Here is a 23,156-nt window from a genome sequence, read left to right on the forward strand (position 1 = left end):
GCGGGATGACGAGGAGCAGGGGAGACGAGGGGATTGGATGGAGGGTATGAGCCAATGGGAGCCTTCCGGAACAATGGCTCCCATTGGTCAATTTCTATGCCGGCCTACGGCTGATAGACTGAATGGATTTTTTTTTTTTATTCCAAATCGTAGACCATAGCTTTAAAGGGACAGTGTGTAACATTTTAAGTAATTTATTGGCTAAAATCAATATCTTCATTCATAAATAGGTCCTTATAAGTACATCTTTCAATAATCTGATTTATCCTCATAAGCATTTGGACGGGTAAGTCGGGTACTTCTACAGACTTTTTCATCTGCCTGTGATGCATTAAAATACAATTTCACCACTAGATGGGAGTTATTCCTACACTGTTTTTTTTTACTTTAATCCAAAAAACATTTAAACATTTAATTTTAAAGTTACAATTGGATCACATTTCAAATTGGAGTTCTTGGTGCAAATTAATTTGACCCAAGTTTAGAGTAAAAACGAAACTCACGTTTAAAGACAGGTTTAAATTGAATCTTTCATTTTAAGCTAATTTTAAAGTTTAACCACAATTTAATCTGGTATGAAAATTAAATCGCTTCAGTTAATGGTCATTTTTGAGACAACGGGCCTTGGAGGTTACACAGAAGTGAACAAACTCGGATCATTTCCAGACAGATTTCAGCAGCTGCAGCTAGTTAGTATGAGCAAATGCTAAAACTCCAAGATAATAATCTCTAGCCGACTTTTTAATGTTTTCAGCTGGTTCACGTTTAAGAACCAGATGGACTATTCAAGTGTTTGAAACGTAAACAAAATGCTTCATAGTTAATATCATGCTAAAAGACCGAGGCTGAGGCTGTAATGTCTCAGTCAAGAGATGGAAATAGAGAAGAGCAGACGCTCAAAGTATTACCAACACTTTTGTTATTGCCGTTTTTGATTTTGGAAAGGTCAGACGGAAAAGAGCACGGTCAAAAGCTTGATAGAGAGGATGCCAAGCTGTTATTGGAAACTCACTGTGAACGGTCTGTGACTTTGGATCAAAACATCTACGGTCTTGACATGGAGCGCTGTAGGGACAACAACCAAATTAGCATCGCACTGGTTCCCTCGACAAAAGCCAATGGGATCTTTTCCCACTGGATTTTGCGTCGTTGCAGAAAAAAACCTCGACAGCAAATCTTCATGAACATTGAACGTTTTGTTCAGCGACATCATCTCAAATTATTTTTGAAGCATAAACGCAATCACCAGTTGAAAATGCTATAAACCAACTACCCTACAGTCCCATGACCACCACTGAGGCATGACATCGGCACCACTAAGATCGCCTCTTTTAAGACATGCACAAGCTTCAAAATCATGATATTTACTGACCTATTTTATATCTTTAAAATCCCTAAAAATCACATTAACTCCAGACCTTATTTCAGGCATCGGACAAAACCCATTGAGAGAAAAAAATAAATACAAATAAAAAGACTTTGCAACTTTAGCCGAGTTTATTCATATTCACATTAAAAGACTCATGGCAGCACATTTTTCTATATCTATACCTACGAGACAACCTGTCCCGCAGACAAATCTCATGATCCATGGAATGGAGACCAAAAGGAATAACAGAAAAAAAATCTCATAAGACCAGAATTTTTTCAAAAGTAAAATCAGGCATAAAAAACCCACAAGGGTAAGACGGTGGAAGAAAAGTATGGAAAAGCAGCATTTAAATGGGGGTACACGACAGAAGTCTTGTCATGTGCTTTTTCTTCTGTGTGTGTGTGTGTGTGTGTGTGTGTGTGTGTGTGTGTTTCCGTCTCACGGCAGGCACATTAGCAGTCAAACACACAGCTTCAACCTTCAGATCAATCTCTATCAGCGTTACAGGAGCTAGAGAGCCAGCGAACAGCGCCCCCGGGCCTCGGGGTTCACCAAACATGGTGGAGGCTTAAATCAAACGGGAGCGAGGGATGAAGAGACGGAGAGAGAGAAGCTGGCAGGAGAGAGAGAGAGAGGAGGGGGGATTCAGACGGTTCAAACCAGACTGGAGTTATTGTGTTTTTTTTTAGCCTGTCGGTGGTAACTGCCTGCTCGTCAGTGAGTTGTCTTCTTACTACAGACAGCTGGGGCTTTGTTTCTGTGCACTCATGACACACAGACACACACACACAGACACACACACACACACACAGACACACACACACACACACACACACACACACACACACAGACACACACACACACACACACACACACACACACAGACAGACACAGACACACAGTAAGTATACTGTATGTAATCCATGTGTGCCCCACTGTGTACACACTAACAGAAATAGAACTGTGTGGACTTTCTCCCTCTCTCAAGCTTGCTCTCCCTCCCTCCCTCCCTCCCCGTCCTGAGGCTTGGAGGGATTGTTGCGTCTCCACAGAGCCTGCTGTGTTGTTGGGAATATAAATATAAATACCAACATGTTTCCGAGGAGGCTTCCACAGAGTCTGGCCAGAAAAGATGGCGGGGTACAACAAACCCACAGCGGTTAAGGCCTTAAACTGAGCACCCTGTGCATGTGATGAGCAGGAACCTGGGTTGCAATAGCTTCTTTTAATTTCATTGCTTCCTTTAATTTCATTCATCAGCTCCTCTTGTCATCTGTTTAGGAGAACGACAGCAAAAAAATAGAAAAAAAAAAAGGGAAAACCCAGAAGATACAAACATTCAAAATGGAACCCCACCCCCACCCCCAACTGTTGTAAACAAAACCTCTTGCAGCGCCGTCTTCAACCACATGGTCCGTGGTCAATGTCATCGTCCGCATCCTCAGCAGATGTCTGATGGTTATGATTCAGTTCAGTTTGGAGGCTGGTTACCATAACAACAAATGGCCCCAGTTTCTTCCCATCTGTACGTGTGCGTCGGGGGTCACTGGTACTGGAGGTAGTTCTTCAGCGTCTGCGGCAGTGGGAGTGTGTCGATGTGATGGATGCGCTCTCGACCCAGAGCCAGTCGAGCTACTCGTCTGCACAGGTCCATGAGGGGGAGGGGCTCCGCTGTGAGGCACGAGAGAGGGCAGAGACAGGGTTAGGGTCAAAACAGTGAGTGGAAGCTTTCATGTGTGACAACAGACCCTTCCAATCCCGTTCAGCTGGTTTACGGTTTAGGCTGCGTGTTGTGGTGACTACGACCAGCAGACGCCAGCCTTTGTCCCTCGTCAGAACGCTGCTCTTGAACATTGTGTAATATTTGGCACCTGGTGCACTAGAGGGAGAGGCATGGCTGGCAGCAAACATTAGTGGATAAAAAATAATGAGGCTTTTGAAGCGTTTGCGTTCTCTTATCCAGTGACTTAAAATCCACACATATACATATATTATCTCATCAAGTTCATCATTTATTATCAGATAAAGACAAATGCATCCATGCAGTTGTCATTAAACTGTAACCCAGAACCAAGGTACGTATTGAACCATGGGCTAAATGTATTGTTGCATCCCTAGCTGCCACCTAGTGTGAAAGCTCAGCTGTGACGGTTAACAACTAACGCAATGAACTATAAGGAAATTTCTAAGTACACCATTGCAAAAACTTGCATCAGTCATTAGTACGCGCAAGCGCACGGAAAACAATTTCTCATTTACTCAAACACATTACGAGGCAGGTCACCTCCATTTGTTGTTAGATCGTTGAAAGCCGGCAGCGAGCACACCTGTTCCCCATCTACGCTGATGTTTCAGCTCGGGATTTAATTTGCGGTTGCGCTTGTTTAATGCTACAACCCTGTGTGTATGTTAATGACGAGCAGAGAGAGAGAAGCAGCAGCTAACACCATTCAAACATCTACACACTGGCATGTCATCACTGTTGTAAATATATGCCAGCAGAACGTGGTAAACCCTCCCCTTCCACCACATTTTGAAGGTAAGTGATGGCTATGTACGTCAGACAGAAACAGACCCTTCGCTGCTGCTCCTTTACGGATGTCAAGCTGCTCCACCTGGAAGCACCAGCTGGCCGGGCTGATTTCCTGCTGTTCAGAGTCTACTTACACACTGTGTGAAGGACAGGAGCAGGGGCATTTACACCCGCAAACAAGCGGAATTCACACTTTGGTTGACACATGCTACACATTGAAAAGTTTCCATGAACTAGTCAGACCCGCAGCGCCTAACAGATCCAATTATTCCTCTGTTACCTTTCACAATAAAAGGCCTGGACATAGATACTGTGAAACTAATAGGGGTGCTACTGTGCATATTCACTGTTTGGTCCTTCCCTTGGTTTTGGGTCACAGTTCGGTAGGTTTTCAGTACAATAATGCAGAAAGTAACTCTTTGTTGATTTATTTTGAAAATTACAAAACAGTCAACAAATGCTCATTGGCCACAATGCTTACTTTTACAGTTAAGGCACTCCAATAATGGTATATCGTCAATCAAAAATAAATAACATGACAAAAATCAAATGTGCATATCCACAGACGTGTCCAACTTCATTCAATGGCGCCGGCATAGAGATGGACACAATCCGTGGTCCACTTAGCTTAATTTAGTCTAACAAAACAAACAACAACAACTGGTGCGCTGCCAACATCTTCGGTAAAACTCGTGCTCCAGAATTCCCGTTCCCTGTACAAGTAGTCGACCACAAACAGCCTATTTGGGTCACAGGGCGTACCAAAAGGATGTCTCGCATACCGAACTGAACATCCTGTACCGAAAATGTGCCGGTATGAATATGTGCCGTTAAACCATAACTGTGTACCAGAGGGAACTCAAATTCACACGGAGCATTTCTGGAAAAGGATCCTCATTAAAAACAGCTTATAGTTCAGGCTACACAACATTTTACCTCAGACAGGCTGCAGGGTGCTCAACAGGATTCTGGTAGTCAAACCTTTTATTCAAAAACTGTTGCATATTCGCATCGCTGCCGGTATGAATCGTTTTATGGAAAGATATTCAAAAGGAATATTTCGAATATGCATGTCATTTATTCCTCGCACCCCTAGTGTGTAACGGCTTCAACACTTCATGATTTTATTATGTTGTATTATTATGTATACTCTGCACGACAAAAATATAAATGAACGGATTGCATAAAAACACAGCTTGCATTATATACACGGAAAAGCCCACCGATCCAAACAGGCCTCACCTGTGACTGAGCGAGCGGTTTCTCTCTGCACTACATTAAAATAGTGCACCACAAAGTGAGCCCCCCCTACCGAACAAGTAAGCAGCAAATACGAGTCTAGGCTGGACCGGAGCACACCGAGTCTGTCAAGAGACCTTGAGTTATTCCTCTGGGCACGAACTACTGCCCTGGTGGCCACATGACCACTGCCTGGTAAACACACAAAACACACAGCTAACAGGAAATCGAAGCATGTCTGAAGTGGGGTTTGGACAAGAATCAAATAAACATCGACTGTATTAATGCGTCTGTTAGAATGAATGATGATGAATTTTGTAATTGTAAACCTGTTCCCCGTGCAATTTGCAACTGACTGAACATTAGCGGGAACCTCTCACTGAATTCCTCTGCCACGGTCTGGTTAGTGACCTTTGAAACAGCAGCGAGGGGAAATAATGAAATCCACCAGTGAACAGCAGCTGACGGGGTGTAAAGGGATGGAGTACAGCTATCCTAATTTATTTGACTGCCATGTGCTTAATGAAAATCCTTTGTAAGAGCTCCTCCGGGACACGCGGTGGAGTGTGGATTCATTTGTAGCCACATCAACGTGGGAAAAAGTGTCCAAATCGCAAAGACATGTTGAATGAACTCGGACTGAATAGACAGCATGCAGCTGTGTGTGCAGTGAGACTGTACAGCTGATACGGCTTCATTGCAGCACGAGATGTAGTTGGCAGGACAATGGCTTCCCTCTGACATCTTACTCCTCTCCTGTGTGCAAAGGCATGCCCATCCTTCGGAACATCAGCTCACAAGATTAGGAACTAAGACTCGCACAGCCGGTGGTACAATCACGTCTTCATTCATCCAGAACCTTGTGGCCGTCTGAACTCTCTCACAGATGAAGGACTCACACGGCGTTGGTGCACGTGGAGCCTCTGTGGAATGCATGACCCCCCCGTTGGAGCTAACAGCATCCATCAATCAGTCTTAACATTATGAGCACAGCCCCTGCATATAGGTAGTTTCCATAGTAACCAGCTCCTCACACCACCACTGTGTGATATCACTGTACTCGTAGTGTATAGTCACAGACGCACCATGCATTATACGGGTCTTTTAAAAAGTGATTACCTGTACATTTATTTTTGCAGAAACATAATCCTTGTTCTCTCCAGTGTTGGACCTGCCTGTATCATTATCAAAACCAAGAAAATGAGTGCATTATGCCTTTAAATGCAACACTTCATTAGAAGTGAAACAGGACTGCTGGCCCTAACAAGACTGATGCTACCACAGTAGCATTCCTCTCTGACAGTGCTCTCCTCAGGGAGGTGATGACATGATGATGCTACAAAAGTTGCTGAAAATCAGCCAATCCTTGCTGACAAGAGCCCGTCTCCATGGTAAGGGTTGCCTGGGGCGACAAGTGGTCCTGTCAGACAGCGGTGATGAGCAAAAAACAGTAAGTGCACACAGTCCATCAACTGGCAAAATTGACTTACAACATTGCTAAGTGGTTTAAGTTGTGATTAAAACGTTGTTTCTGAAATGAGAACACGATGTGATTAAGAACTGACCTGACATACGTCTGCTTCATGAATTATAACGCACGTTAGTCCAAAATACAATAACCCAGGAACATCTGGCCATCCTAGTCTGGTTGATTGGGTTTTAAAAGCTTACTGTAGGTAACAATGAAGCTCAACATCTGCCAATTATTTCAATTTAAAAAAAGGTTTGAATGGGCTATAAATAATTGGAATCTGAAATGTCTGACTTTGCCATGGACCCATTCATAGAGATCATATAGACCTCAGGGTATTGTCCTGTCATTCAAAAAGGGAGCTCTAACGATGAACCTGGAAACCACAGTCTCTCTCCGTGTGCCTATTTAAAGCAGCCTGCGTGTCATCTTTCACACATGAAATCCCTTGATGACTTTTAACCAAAATCAGACTGAGCAGGTACATTTAAAAATTAATCCATGCTAATTAGCTGCAGGTAATGGCAGTTAACCAGAGGTGAACCGTCGAGCTACTAAATCAGGTCTGTAACTGGCCATCTCTGCGCTCGACCCTTTCCCCTCAAGCACTCAAGTTTCTGATCCAGAGACACTAAGAGGAGATGGAGTGTGGGAAAGTAAGGTTGAGGACGACTGAGTGTCTGATGCACCGTTGAACCACCGCGGCCCACAGGCTGGCAGTCGCACACATCTTCCTCACACTTATTCGAGAACAAAGTGAAGGAAGGGGAGGTATGGCGGCGCGTCGGTTAGTCTGCCCTCACCGAAGTGAGACTGCTGGTGATAAGTTTCCCCCCCAGTTTCTTCCTCTCTCACATTGCAGCCTCACACATTTGTGTGTGCGTTTGTGCACAGACTATACGTCGGCTCGCCCTGAGACCGAGACAACGCGACCCAGCTATGCCCTACTTAGAAATAAAAAAAAGGTAAGGCAGGTCCATCTTTTTTGGCACATGTTCCAATTTACTGTTCATTTAAGTCCACCCCCTTCTTCTTGCATTCTCTTCATTAGGAGAGATGTACTGAGGCACCAGGCGAAGGTGCACACTCCCAGCCATGCTTATCTAATAGATTAGCATAAAATGGTTGGGCCTGTCTGACCTAGTTTTAAGATGACAGGTATATGTGTCTTACAAACACACACACAACCTGAAGGGGCGGACACATCTCAAACCCCCTCTCACTGACCGGTCAAAATGGGAGGGGGGGGGGGACAGAACTGGATCAATTATACATGCTGGAAGAAAAAAATGGAGCAGAACAGCGAAGCGAGCAGCAGGGAGGACGCAATAGAGCACGCCATCTTTATCCGTGATTGGAAAAAGCAGGTGTCCAAATTGAATCGTCCACTCCGAGCGGAAACCAATTGCTCACTGAACTAGTGATTCCTACCCACTGCCGATATTCAACTTCCCATTAGTCCGCACTGCCAAGCTAGTGAGTTCTGGACAGAAACCTGCACTGCCATCAATTTGGCCGACGCGCCTCCTGCCGCCTCCTCACTCTGCCCAGGAAATGGGAGGCTGAGCATGCATGATTATGAAGAGGAGCACCGTAACACTAACATCCACGGCTAAACTGCACATCATCCATGTGAACACACAAACCAAGGAGCTTTAACAATGACTAAACATACACTTTCTGCATCGATGCATTATTACTTAGACCAGCCATCAAAATCTATCAATTTGACTTCAAAACTCCAAACCATATAATACTCCTTTTTCCTTGCCGTTTCTCTTTACGGTTGCTTTTATTCTAGAGAGTGGTTGGGCAGTCAAAACTATACAGCTGTATTTGTTTCATCTTTAGAAGAGATTTCTGTTCATGGAGTAGTTTTGAAACATGAACGGGTTTAATGTTATGAGTAAGATGGACGATTGCCACCTCATCTGAAGCATTTTCACATCACTTTCTTCGTTTAACTTTGTTAGAGAGCAAAATCTTCCGTTTCACATCCAACCTTGCACAAGCACTGAATGACAGGGTGTTAATTTGGGACTCCGGTAATTGTGCTGTAATGTTGCCAGATAAACTACTCACAAAAAGTGAGGGATATTCAGCTTTCAGGTGAAATTTCAGGATGAACCTAAAAATGCACGATTACCTTTACAGGTGAACTTAATTTGACCTTCTCTAAACTTTTGAATGCACCTGTCCAACTGTTCAATGTTTCAGTACTTTTTGCACAACTTGCTGTTCTCTAACACAGAGGTGAACATCAAAATTCACAACAGGTGTTTGATCCTTGAATCAATGTCCTAGTTCAGTTAGACATGGTATTTAAACAGTCCTCTTCATCATGCTGTTCACATGTTGACGTCCTGAGACCAAGACGACACCAAACAAGTGATCAACAGTAGCCATCGCGAGGCTTCAAACAGGATGTTGTCAGAGGGAAATGGCCACTGAGCTTAGAGTATCACCAGCAGGTTGCTACAGAGACACAGAGAGACTGGAAGAGGCCCAGAGAGGCAGAGACGTGGACGTCCTTTGGCCACAAGACAAGTTAGTGAGAAACTGACATTTTTTGCTGGCTTTTGTTTCAATAAATAGCTTGCTTCTACTTAAATACCCTACTTTCATGATATAATATCACTGTCCCATAAATTTCCCCCGAGAGCCAAATATCCCGAACTTAGTAGTGTATTTATTCATCCACACGGTTGACATGTATGAAGACTGAAAATACAGGGAGAGACTGTTGGTCAGGTTATAAGAGGGTCCCCTAAATGATTTAGTCCTGATCGCTCAATAAGGAAAGAGTAGTTTTTATATTGACCTGATCCGAGAAGACGGATCGAAGTTAAAAAAGCAGAACTCTCACAATGTTTCAGAGTTTATCAAATAGATTTTATGCATGTGAGATGATTAAGAAAATAAATTACTCACTATTAACGAAGAAGGCAGCACAAGAACTGACATATTGATCTCAGCATGCCCTTGTGTAAAATAGCGCTTTACACCTATACATTGTGGCCATTGTGGTCTCTCCAGCTTCTTTCAGACGATAATTTCGTATCACTTTAATTAAAGAAATGTCTTTAATAGGGGTCCAGACATGAGTCAAATTAAGCCTAGCACATCCACACACAAGAGCCCGTTACGATCGAGTTATCGTCACATATGGACATGACATCAATAGGGCTGCTTTTGTATGCGTTATTGTATTCCTTCACTTTCCAATTTCAATGTCTGAATATTGTTAAGAATTAAAGGTTCATTGTTCTTTGAAAGTGTGTACCAGAGTGCAGCGTTATCGTATTGTAGAATTAAATCAGTCATCCGCCACTGCATCGTGGTGCTTATTAACAACACTGACTGATACTTAATCCGAAAGTAGCCCTCTTTGAGATCAACCTTAATTTATGCGAGGTCTAAGCCCAAGTCCCTGCTTGCAACTGGGCTGTGAATATTGCTAAGAGACAGGCAGAAGGAAGACATCCCATCTGCATAGGACACGTCCTGAGCAACAAACTCGTGAGCAACCTGCCTGGTCAACAATAAACCACCCATCTACCCACCAAAAAGTCATTAACCATTGCCATAGCAACCTGCAATCCAAATTGGGTGTGTAAAAACCAAAAGAAAAGGATCAGGGGTGAAGAGGAAGAGAAAGAAAAAGGAAACCAGCAGAGAGGAGAGCAGGAGGGAGGAGATGAAACACAATGAGAGTTGGAGTCAAATAGGGTTCATTTGCAAAAGGGGAGGGAAAGGATATCTTCCTCTTCTCTGGTCTCGTTCAGGTGCAAATGAGTTTGGATCAGTTTGTTTCCGTGCAGCCAATCGGGCCACCGTGTTGTCAAGAGTCTTGTTGTTGCGAAGAGAAAAATATTGCTTTCCAGGAATAGAATGAGGAGGATGGCAAGATGTTTTTTATTTAAAGACATTAGCAAGTCAGAGGTATGAGAACCGATAAAGATCATGTCTCAGTGGAGTTTGCTTTCAAGTGTCTCTGGGACTGAGGGGCAAAGGACTAAAGTGTTCGCTGAAACGCAGGAGGGATGCGAAACCTGCATTAATGCAATGTATTAAGGGACAATGCAGACATGAGAGGAAAGTATAGGGATGCTTATCTCGTCTTGCGTCCTAGGGACTTAGAGATGGACTATAAAAGAGTCTAAGCAGGAGGGGGGAAAAAAGAATGTGAATAGACTACAAGACCAAGTGAAAGACCAAGAAACCAGGAAGCGAACAAAAAGTAAATCCTCTTTGAGTTGCAACAGGATGACAAAAGCTAGATGTGGGAATAGGGGGCACCACCATCTCCACGCATGCATATTGATGCTTCCATTATTCTCCATACTGCAACGTGGAGCTGTGCCTTATGCTCGATATCATACGCTAATCTCTCATGCGCATCTCTCAGAACATAAGCTCTTTAACACTTTCTTTAAATTCAACTGATCTCGTATGCGTTGTCCTCGGCAGACATGGCTGAATGGGTAAAGAGAATAGGAGTGTCATGTTGACTGATGTGTCACGAGTCTTATCTTTGATGCCTTTGATGAAGAAAAACGGAAAAACAAACAAGTGATTCCCCGCAGTTCGGGCTCATAAGTTAGCATCGTTTTCATTCATTCATCTTCTATGAGCAAACTGTGTAGCTGTTGCCAAGTTACATTAGTCTAAAGACTGACTGATCAAACGATTCAGGCATCGATGCACTAACTTGCATAGAGATGCTACAGGAAGCTAAGAAGATAAAAAAATGGATGTAAGTGTTTTCTGTTTGAGCCAGAAGGCCCCTCAGAGTCATTTTCTAGAACCGATTATAAGTAAAGGTACTGATTCATCCATCAGTCTCTGGTGTCCAGGGGACAGAAAGATGACAAAAAGCTATCATCAATTATCACAAACTCAAAATCAATGTAGCAGAACCAGAGATTTTGTCCTTTTATGCCACACGTCTACCTCCTTGTCAAAACCTGCTGCCTAAATCACCCACAATGCAACTCAAAACAGACCATTCAGCCAAATATTTGGGTCCGGCATACTGCCTGGTAAGCTCAATTTTTTCCAACTCCACACCCCCCATTGTTCCCCTCAACAAGGAACATCACTCGAGGCAATTTTTCAGACTTCACACAACTCCCCCTGGAGAAACAAAAAAGGCTTTTTACATCCCCCTTCACATATGCAGTAGTACTCCCCAAGACCTGTAAACAGACTTTGATGTGTAAAATCAGCGGAGTTCCCCTTTAAGAAAACAACTGACACATTTGGCACAACATGGGCATCGCTATGGAGTCATCTTTCCAACTGCCTGCCAAGTAAGACCAAGTAACACCAAGTAAATCAAATATCCGCAGACATTTTAGAGTTAGTTTAGTCGGACATGTAGAATATTCGGTGTTCTATCTTTAGTCCAAAAGTGTTCAACTGTAACTCATGTCCTTTGACAGGGTTTATATGAATCAGCTATGGATGCACACAACCAAAACAATGAGTTTGATGCATCCAACAGCCACCGAAGAGTTGAGACAGGATTTTGATTCTCAGAGTTATAAGCAGTACCATCTATCCTTTCACTTTAAAAAGGTGAGGGCATTAAAGTCAGTGTTAATATTTGCCCAATGCAATTTTAACTCAAGGATTGCAAATGCCTCCTAATTGCAAATGCCTCCTAAATATTGGTGCTTCAAGAACACTTTTCCTCACAAATTGCTATATCTCAACAAAAGCAGGGAGAAGATTTCGAAACACAACAGATTTTTCTGTACTGAACCATATTTTTAGGAAGCGTGTGTATGAGCCAGTCTACCTACCACAGAGAGAGAGAGAGAGAGAGAGAGAGAGAGAGAGAGAGAGAGAGAGAGAGAGAGAGAGAGAGAGAGAGAGAGAGAGAGAGACCAGACGCTGAGCTCAGAAGCACACTGGGACATCTTCCAGAATTGACTGGCTGCTGTCCGCCTGCAGACATGCGTGTACACACACACACACACACACACGCACGCACGCACGCACGCGCGCACGCACGCACAAACACGCACGTGGTGTCCGAGCCTCGGTGTCGGCAACGCCCCCAAACCCGCTCTTTGACTCTTTGTGCAACATGCAGGCTGGAGTGGGGAGGAAGGGCCGAGGGCTATTACACAGTCTGATAGGGCAGACTTGATTGAGATGACTAGTTAGAGAACGATGACATTTAGCAGAAAAGCGCAGCAGAGAGAGAGACATTGAGAAAGAGGAGCCCACGCGCACGCACTGATCTTTATGCCGACTTCAGGACAGTGTGAAATAGAAAACTGCATCCAACTCTCTGTAACAGGAATATATCTGAGCCTGTGAAAGGTCGAGGAAGAGGGTAGCAGAAAGCAGTAGAGGGAAGCAGACTAGAAATAGTACACAGAAAGGATGTTTAACTTGCTGCAAAACAAAAAGAAATGCAACGGTCCCTTGCGTTGTGGTCTTTTTATAGATCTCTGGAGGAAAAGAAATGGATATACAAACACTTGAAGATATGTATTGAAGGCAGGCACTACCAATGCCTGAAATAAGCTCAAGATTTCCTTAAAATAATAAAGTTTTATGTGCACTTGTTTTGTATCAGCTCATTGTGAGGAGTACCGTATTCTAGTTTCTTTCCTCTGCTCTTCTGCGTTTCGCTGAGGGCCGAGCTTTGCACTCACTCTGTTGGAGGGATTGGGGGTACTCAAACGATCAGCAGTCCTCTCTTTCAATAAAGTTAGCTCGAAAAAAAACTTTCATGCAGGCTGAAATGTAACCGCGGTGTTCTGTCTGCAGGCGCAGTGACTTAAAACCAAGACAAGTAGAAGAGCTATGAGTAAGGGGAAGTCCCCTAGCCACTAGACTTATTCATGCTGGGTAAAATGCCATAGGCTTAAGCTATTGGTGATTAGCGTGTGTTATGGTTTTTCCAGACCTTTGTGCTCATTCCAAAGACAGATCCACTGGCCCTGCAGCATTTAAGTATAGTGGGTCCCTCGAGTGACGACAACAACAGCTTGTCCATCCTCCCTACCGTCAGAGATGACCTCCAATCTGTGGTGATTCTGCTTGGACCGATGAAACTCCCTCTCACGGAGCTGAAGACCGGCAGAGCCAACACCACATAATGGAGCATGTGGGCAATACATATTAAAACATTTATTTATTTTGAGGTGCATATTTTGTCAGTCCCTATTTGTACATGTTAATAAGCAGTTGCTAGCTTCTCAATATGCTTGCCAATGGCAATCTGGCAACCCTTACCACAAATATTTGGGAATTAGCCTGACCAGTACTCCTTGAGGATGTGTTTTTAAAAAACAGTTAAACATACAACACACAGTAAAATCCCCGTTTTAGACAAACCATGGACTGTATGACCGCGACTTCTGCAGAGGATTAGTAGTTTAGTGACGGTTGTCAAAATGACTCAGCTTGCCTAAGCCAAGCTAGCCCCTCTGTCCATCTCCACAACAGTTGGGCTTTGTCATACAACTAGACACACACACATGACTGGCCATAGCTCATAACTGATGACTGAATCCAGCTCCATCTCTCCTCTGTGTTGCTACACTGGGTTTTTGTCACTGGTCTCCCAAGTTGCTATAGCACAAACCTCACACTGGGTCTTCACAGCCCTGATGAGCAGGTCTAAATATAAGCCTACCCGGGGAGATTCATACATAAACATACAAATCTCTGCACTGTGGAATATTACCTACCACATCCAGACACAAATGCACAGAGCAGTACTAGAACAGGAACTAGTCTTCATCCGTGGAACAGGATTGGGTAAATCGAGGGCTGTGAGTTAATGGCATTTGATGTTATTACCCTCAAACCGTGCATGAAAGCATCTTAAAAATCAGCATGACGACTTCTAATGACTGAGAGTATGCTAAACTTAAAGAGACCAGGCTGAAAAGATTCATACATTTTGAAGTCAAACATACCTGTAAGCAAAGAATTATACGGAGCACAAGGACCAGAGGCTTGCTTTGGAAGACACCAGAGATCATCAGCTGTGCCTCATTAGTGAATGTACTAAAATGGTTTACTAAATGAATACTAAAAATAATAAACAGGAGGATCTGCAGTTTGGAGAAATATGATAAGTAGGGGGCAGCCTGACTGACTCAGAGTCATTTAACACGGGATACCAAGCCTGATCTGATAGTTTACTTAAATCAGAAGCACCTTAAGCCTCGGTTATGCTTCCGCGTAGTGATCACGCGATGGCCACGCAGTTGCTTGGAGACCGCGATGGTTCTGCGTGGGGTTTACGCATCGAAGTGCAATTCAATGCCACACCGGTAGAGGGCGCTATGTTTTTTGTAAAGAATGACCGACCGACTGAGACTCTTGACGTATATCGTCGTTAGCCTCGTTATAGCCTATTTGTTTACCTTCCGGTTTTAAACATCCACAATTTCAGAACTTGGTGTTTTATTTCTTTGTGCAAAAGCGACAAGGTGCAAACAATAAAACAAGGTGCAAACAATAAAAGTAGCCTATTAAAAGTTTAAATGGCGGTGTTTATGAGTGGAAACCGGAAAAGCGGTCTCCAGCGGATGTAGTTAGCGGACCAATCACAGCCAACGCCGCTGCGTTGGCGTTGCGTCGCCTCGACGCACGTCTAGGATTTTTGGGAGGTGCACGTCAGGCCCTTGCGGTGGACGTAAGGGGGGTCCGCAAGGACGTAAGGGGTCCGTAAGCCCCCTTGCGTTGTGTCAACGCGGAAGCATAACTTGGGCTTTATATTTCAGAAGCTACTTGATCTAAATACTGAAAGTACTGGTAGAGTTGGAACAGTTAAAATTATTGAAATTACATGAAGTTTACTGGGAGAATGCCACCCCTGAAGCTGAAAAACAAGAAAACGTCCAAAATAGACAGTTATGCGGCGGTGTTGAGAGTGTGTTCCCACTTTTACATCATAAACACTCTTTGGCTTGCAGAGAGCACACATCAGCCAAGTTTAATTTTATCCTGCCATCAAGGTAATCACAGACTTTACATTAATTCAGTGACAGTTGATATGACCTGCTGCTGCAGACATCTGTCATTTTATCCAGTGAGAGCGGCGCAGTGAGCCAGCCAAGAATGAGGAGCTGAATGTTCTTAACAGGAGGTAAGTGCATATGTGCATTTCCCCCCCGACTAGAGTGTCACAACAGAGCCAATCACATTCATACACTAATTAAGGGCCATATGAAATTCGTTAACATTTTTTCCACATTCCGTTTTTTCCCCAAATTCTGTGTTTTCCCTTTAAATTTTTTCTTAATTCTGTGTTTTAACATTTTTAAGAGCATTCTTCCCATCAAATAGTGTCTAATCATGTGGTTGATGACTCAAAATTCAATAAAACCAATAAAAATTATGAGAAGTGTCTTGAAGAAAGTCACTGAATAGCTTTTCTTCTTGTGTGTGGGTGCATGTGTGTCAGTGTTGTGCTACTTACGATCTAGTCCGTTGACGTAGCGAATAGATACTTCACAGTGCCCCCACACGGCGCTGACGATGGGATACAGTCTCTTGCCTTTCAGCCCTCTAAAAGCTACTCCCAGATACTGTCCGTCCACCATGAAGCTCAATGTTCCTTCGTCCATATCTAGAATCACGGTCAGAGAGTCTGGAAGCACGAATGACTCGTCTGGCTCCAGGAAACAGGGATATGTGGGCGCCGACGTGGAAACGGGTCGGTTCTTTCCATCATGGTAGAGCCTGTTGCGACCCAGGTCCCAGCCCCAGGACTCAGAGTCAGAACCCACCAGGGCTGTGTAGCCTACTGAGTGTAACGATGCTTCAGCAGTGGCCACGCCCACAACGGCGTGCGTGCCTCTCTGTCTGGCCGGCCAGTGAATCCTCCACACATGGAGGCCCCTGGTGTAGCCCACCTGGCCACGGATACAGTCCGTACTCTGTGCCACTGGATGTCGGTGAAACGTCAGCTTGTCGTCCTCCTTAACGAAGACATTAAGTGACCGGTCGTCGGGGTTCCAGGCGTGGCGAAGCTGGGCCTCGGGGCTGGCAGCAGGCATGTCCAGCAACAAGTCCAGCCTGGGGGGCCGACAGAAATCTGGACCCCGCAGTTCGCGGCGTACAGGCCGGTACGAGGGCTCCCCGCGTACATCCACTGACTTGATACTGCCAGAGATCTTCTGGCCCATGGCTGGGGAGGGAAATGGATGGAGCGAGGGTGGTAATGAGGGGGCGCTAGGTCCTGACGTTACCTCATGGGCGCAATGGCAACACAGCGGGTCCTCGGTGGAAAGCTGCTATCGGACACACTCGCTGTCTTCAGCCAGGGGTAACCACACTCCTGAAACACACACACAATGAAAACATGATGCATCTAATGTACATTCTTAAATAGTTTAATATCAGTCCATAATAGTATAGTCAAACAAAATGATTATATATTGAACAAGAATTCACCAGGCAATTGGGAACAAATTGTTAAAAACAAAAGGGAGATCTGCTTGATGGCAGAAGGAACATTTACAACAACAGCTTAAAGTTCTTTGGTTTCTCCATTATATCCAACTCCGGCAGTGGTTGGATAAATGCTGCATGGTACAGCTAAGCTAGACTGTCATTTTCAAGTACCCACCCCCACGGACACACGCAAATACCTTCTATTTTTGTAAATTTGGCAATCCCTCTGAACAAAGTGGTAGCGTTTCCGAGTCCCTTGAGAAAACCTCGTATTTTACTGCAGCAGGGTCTGACAATCTACCCAGTGAAGTCCTGGTTCTGCCATGCATTCCTGTTTGACCAAGTTGAGGGAAGCCGTTCCAAATGTGCATGACTGAAATTACTCCTTGTCCTCTCTCCAACACTCCAATGTTATGCTCACACCACTATAGTTTCTCGGGAAAGGACTCCCCACGACTCTTCCAGGGAACGTCCAGAACAGTTAACTGGTACAGACCCACCAGGGGGAGGCTTCACACACACACACACACACACACACACACACACACACACACACACACACACACACACACACACACACACACACACACACACACACACACACACACACACACACACACACACACACACACACACACACACACACACACACACACACACACACACACACACACACACACACACACACACACACACACACACACACACACACACACACACACACACACACACACACACACACACACACACACACAGCAGGTGTGTGTGTACTGCAGAATACATGGACATAGATTAAAGAGAGCGAAAACATCATTCATGCATTTCAAATTAGAAATGCAACTTGTTTATCACTTCAAGTAAAATCTCATCTGCCATGTTTTCTTAACTGACAAAAGGTGAATTCATTATAACACCATCGTTTTACACACATCGTGGTTTACTTTTTCCAATAGTGAATCAGCCTGTACACGTAAATCACCACCCTAAGTAATTATTCCCTTCGGTTCAGAGACCCGCAGATACATTTTACTCCCCCTCAGCTGCAGCTCCCACAGCCTATTTATATTTTTCATTTATGAGCTGTTGGCTATTGTGTAGGCCCATGATTGTTTTCTTTAACAGTTTACTTTAAAGACTAGAGAAGCTGCTTTCAATTATTGTAAAGGTTGCAATGCACAACAGGACAGTTATGCCGAAAATCATTACTCTACTACATCTTTACATAGCAAATAGCTGTTTGATGCCATATTGATGCTCTTAAAATCAAATAAAGCACTTAATATTTTCCCATTCCATACACCTGCAGGACATTCTGCTAATAATCAGAATGCTACCAACCAACAACGTGATAATAGGCCGCTTCGACAAAAACTCACAAGACTGACGATTCAACTTGCACACTTGCTTGGAAACAATAATCATTTGTGGGACATTTCATGACCACAACCCATGAAAAGTGACAAGCACTACGTTTCAGTTTCAATTAATCCATATCAGATATGTCACATCAAGTCATTAATGGAGGAACATTCATCACGCAATAATGTTGCCAAAAGATTGTAATCACAATGGCTATTGGCCACTCACTTTACATTTGTTAATGTGTTCCTGCAACATAAGCCCCTCCTGCTTATGCACACACATTTCATCTGGCAATTCCTGAAGCATTAACCGTCCGCGGGGAAACACTGGCCCAAACAATTAGTTGATGATTTATGGGAATCGGGATGGTTGGAGGGGGGGGGGGGGGGGGGGGTGTGATGACAAAAAGGAAAATCCAAGCCTGTGTTCCACACACTTCAGTCAGTCAATCTGGTGTTATGTATCCAAAGCCCAAGTCTATTATTACATTAGTACATGCAAGTTTGTGCGTGTATTGGGGTTGCCAACATGGTGATGGCGGTTGTTAGCAATGGTTTCACCGAGGAAATCAGATGGTTCATCCTCGTCTGCAGGGTTAAAGTATGACAGCAGTACTTCAAAAGATATAATTGGTTTGTTGGATATGAAGCCCGACACCGGATTCTCCCACACACCTTCTTTAATTTGCCGGAGAGTAAATTGCGCACGGCCAGTCCTTTAACATACTACAAACATAATGTGATGTTTATCACGTTGTCACATCGCTTAGTCTTGTGACAGGTTTTATCTTATTGGGGAGTGTATGTTAATTGCATCCCTCAGGGTTGCTATGGGAAAAAGGGGCGGGGAGCCATAAAACCTTTCGGCTGATGATCAACTGGATGCTCCGTGTTTATTCTCTTCCTATAAAACCCAGCCAGGCGAAGCTATGTGGAGACTTTTCAGTTTGCCAGAATGTGTTACAATGGCAAATGCCCATTCAGCCGGATAATCACAGCAGGTTTATACACCAGACTGGACCAGCAAGAACAGGAATCGACCCACCTCTACCTGCACAGCCTATAAAATGGTATCCAGTTCTAATTGGTTTCTGCTGGATCCAGGTCTCATCAGCGATAACGAATTCCAGCCAGAGGGTGTTTGGGAGAGCAAAATAGAGAGGCACACAATTGCCTCGGTCGGCATCTCTATAAAAACATTTTTGGGGATATTTGATGTTATCCACTTGGAGCTGCCGACATCAAAAAGCCACTTCCAGCTGGTGAATATCAAACCTCAAATCAACTTCACCCCAGTGCTTGACCGGCAGTACTGCCTGTGCCCTCCTGTGCAGAGAGCTTCTCATCTCACAAACACCCAGCTGATGGCGACTGATTGAGCCGTTATCGACACAAAAACATGGTGGAAAGGGGAGTGGTGTTTTCTCTCCAATAATAGCTATATTTTCATTTCATTGCAAAGCAAAATTTTAAGCAAACTTGAAATTTCACAAAACAAAAATACAAATCGTGGCACATTTCCATAAACTAGTTTGTAGCAAATTAACTCTTCAGTTTAGTCTGAAGTTGGTGCTATAGGCTACGCAAGGCTGTAATCCACAAATAAATGGAGTAGAAGAAGTAAAAGTTGTGAAATGGAAACAAAAGAGTCAGTTTAGTAACCCAACTCATGTTGGCCTTCAGGATTTTTTCTCTCCAATTGGGTTTTAATTGGTTATTCATTATTCATTCATTCGTTATGCTGTCTAGACACGAAGACAAGCTATTGCAAGGAATATCGGAGAAGAGGCTGACAACAAAAAGCGCTAAATCATGCAAGTTAAATGTGTCATCAGAATTTATTCTGAAAAGGTATTTCCATATCATATTTAGTGCATGAGCTCTTTTTCATCAAATGCAAAAAACAAACCTCAGGGTGAGGGCAAAAACATTTGCGTAATTGAGGAACTTTGATCAAATCATTCTAATGGGATATGTCAAAATGCACATAAAAAATTAGGAGTAAGCCAAGATCATTGCAGCACTTTCATCTACTGCAGAAATTAATAAAAACATTTTATGGAAAGAACAGTCCAAAGCTCAGAGAGAAGAAGCAATTTCCTCGCCAAAAGCTGTGGGTTTATTTGATATTATTTGATTTTCTGAAAATCTCAGCACATTTGTCAAGCCTTGCTGCCGAGATCAAAAACCACTTATGATTGTCTTAAGATTAATACAAAGAAATTATACATACACAACAGAAAACAGTTCTCACCATGTGCTCACAACCGCAGCACAAAGCAACCAGAAGTTATTCATTTGAGATAGCAAGACTAATTTGGGGGATCAGCTGCATTCATGTGGCGAAAAGATGACATGGCTGAACACAAACACTTAGCAGAGTCATAAAATGTCGAAGCTAAGCTATATTTAAAAGGTTAGTGAAAGGAGAGAATAAACAACTGGCTGTGAAGGTCAGCAGACAAGAAGTGTCAGATGATGTAATGGAGAAATGCGAACAAGCGGACAGATGAGAGAATCGATGACAGGAGGAAAAGACAGATTGGTGAGGTGAGTGACGGGTGATCGTAGGGACCCAGATGGGTTCAGGAAAGACGAGATGCGAGGTGCCGTCTACCCAACACCTCTCCAGATTAAGGCAGATGAATTTAGTGGAAGGGATTATCCAGTTCCAAACACCGAGTACAAACCAAGAACAATCTGTGCCTCGTCTCCTCCACTGCTTTTTTAAAACCACTCTGAGCATAGGAGAGAAGGGATGCAAGGAGACGCGGGGACAGCTTAAGCAGCAACTTGACCAGAATCCACAGCACATACTTGTTATCTTTAGGAAGGGAGGCAGTGGCATGAAGAGGGCTGCTGGTAGCGTGACAGTCATTGTTAGCATATCAAACATCCACAGACAGACTTAATCTCACACACACACACACACACACACACACACACACACCTTTGAAATATCACCCACTAAAACACACATACACACTCTCTTATCAGCACGGCGCTGGAAAATCAGCTGCGGGCGATGACGACATGCGTATGGGCATGTACGCATGTACGCATGTACATAACCCCTCAAGGCCAACGACAAAGTTATAGACTAGCTTAGTATCCATTAAAGGGATGAATAAATGGACAGAAGGTCTAGAGACGGGAAATCATGTGCATGCAAACTAGATAATAAGGTTGACCTTTACACTTCCTCTCACTGGGAAAGTCTTTTTTTAGATTCCAGTTCCATTTTCCTTGTCTTGGAATGGCACTTATACACAACTATGCTGCAGAGTCCATTATATTTGTGAATTAGGTGATAATGAATAAGTATTCAGGGTTCTATGTCAAGAGAACAATAGTAGGGGGAGTACAATCCAAAGCATGACATTTATCATAGAAATAAAACGGTAGTAGAACGGATATTAACATTCAAATCAACATAGCAGGAAAAACATACGGCATGTGGTGTTCACTGTTTTGATTATTAGTAGGGGTGTAACGGTACATGTATTTGTATTGAACCGTTTCGGTACGGGGTGCTCGGTTCGGAACGGAGGCGTACCGAACGAGTTTCCATACGGACATATTATGTAGAGGACCGCATTTGTGGAGCGTGCTGCAGCCGCACATGCGCAGTTGCGCACACCGCGACACAATAAACAGCAGTAGTAGCGGACGTCATGGCTAATGCCGCTAGCGTTGGCAACAAGCCAGAGTTGGAGGACCCTCCCGCGACATTAAGGTCTCCCGTTTGGGAACACTTCGGCAAAGCGGTTTGCCGACATTGTTCATGTGAGGTCGGGTATGTTTCTGGCAACACGTTTGAAACGGCACCACCCCCACGCGAACATCGCTACGAGGAGAAAGACGAGCGTAGCGTTAAGGCGGGTCCACACCGCACCGACTGCCCGACTCGCGTCGGTAAATGAAGTCGGGCTACTTAATATGGCCGACTCGAATGGCGGATTACACATTTGAATCGGCTGAAATGAACGCCGACGTGGGCCGATTCGAGCGACCACACCAAGGAGACTCATGTCACGGACGCCGACTCTCTCAAAGACGCCGATTTTCGGTCCGGTGTGGACCCGCCTTTAGTGCAAACACAGCTCCCCACCGCATTTAAACAGCCTCTCCCTGCCCTGTTCAATTTTGCACATCAGATGGAGAAAAGATTTGTTTTTAAAAAAACAGTCTGAGCCTTATTCATGTTATTTAATCTGAGCAACAACTTGAAACTATTTAGTGTTGCAACTGTTCAATTTTGCACATCAGATGGAGACATTTTTTTAAAGAAACAGTCTGTTATTTTTATTTTTTAAATAAATATTTTAAATACTTGTATTTATATTGTTGAGCAGCATTCTAGCTCCGGTGCATGTTCCTACTGTTAAAAGCACGAAAGTAATAAACAACTAGCACATTTATATTTTGCATTTTGTTTTCTTACTGTACCGAAAATGAACCGAACCGTGACCTCAAAACCGAGGTACGTACCGAACCGAGATTTTTGTGTACCGTTACACCCCTAATTATTAGCATAACATTTTATAACTTCATTCTCCATACACACACTTGTCAAACCGTAGGAAAGCACCTCATTATTGGCAGATGAGAGACAACTTTGTTCAGCTCATTTTCTGTGGAGTTCCCCTTTAAAAGTGGAATTAGCGAGTTGGCTAACTGGACAGGCTAGCATACAGCTAATTTTGGCGTTGCAACATTTCAAAAGTTTGCACAAAATTCACAATTGAA

At 43.8% G+C, this 23,156-nt stretch overlaps 1 protein-coding gene across 2 annotated transcripts in view; it reads right to left on the minus strand.

Moving 5' to 3' along the window:
• Nucleotides 1-1,484: 1,484 nt before the first annotated feature.
• LOC311020214 (SPRY domain-containing SOCS box protein 4-like) overlaps nt 1,485-23,156 on the minus strand; it is a 41,268-nt gene continuing 19,596 nt past the window's right edge. For both annotated transcript variants that reach the window (XM_084020142.1, XM_084020143.1), the window contains exons 2-3: nt 16,070-16,930; nt 1,485-3,043 (exon numbers count right to left, since the gene is read on the minus strand). In XM_084020142.1, the coding sequence (XP_083876268.1) occupies nt 2,916-3,043; nt 16,070-16,778 (837 nt within the window). In that variant the 5' untranslated portion in view covers nt 16,779-16,930 and the 3' untranslated portion in view covers nt 1,485-2,915. The remainder of the gene's footprint in view (nt 3,044-16,069; nt 16,931-23,156) is intronic.

The sequence above is a fragment of the Eutrigla gurnardus genome, assembly GCF_963514095.1.
Source record: "Eutrigla gurnardus genome assembly, chromosome: 10".
NCBI classification, from domain to species: Eukaryota; Metazoa; Chordata; class Actinopteri; order Perciformes; family Triglidae; genus Eutrigla; species Eutrigla gurnardus.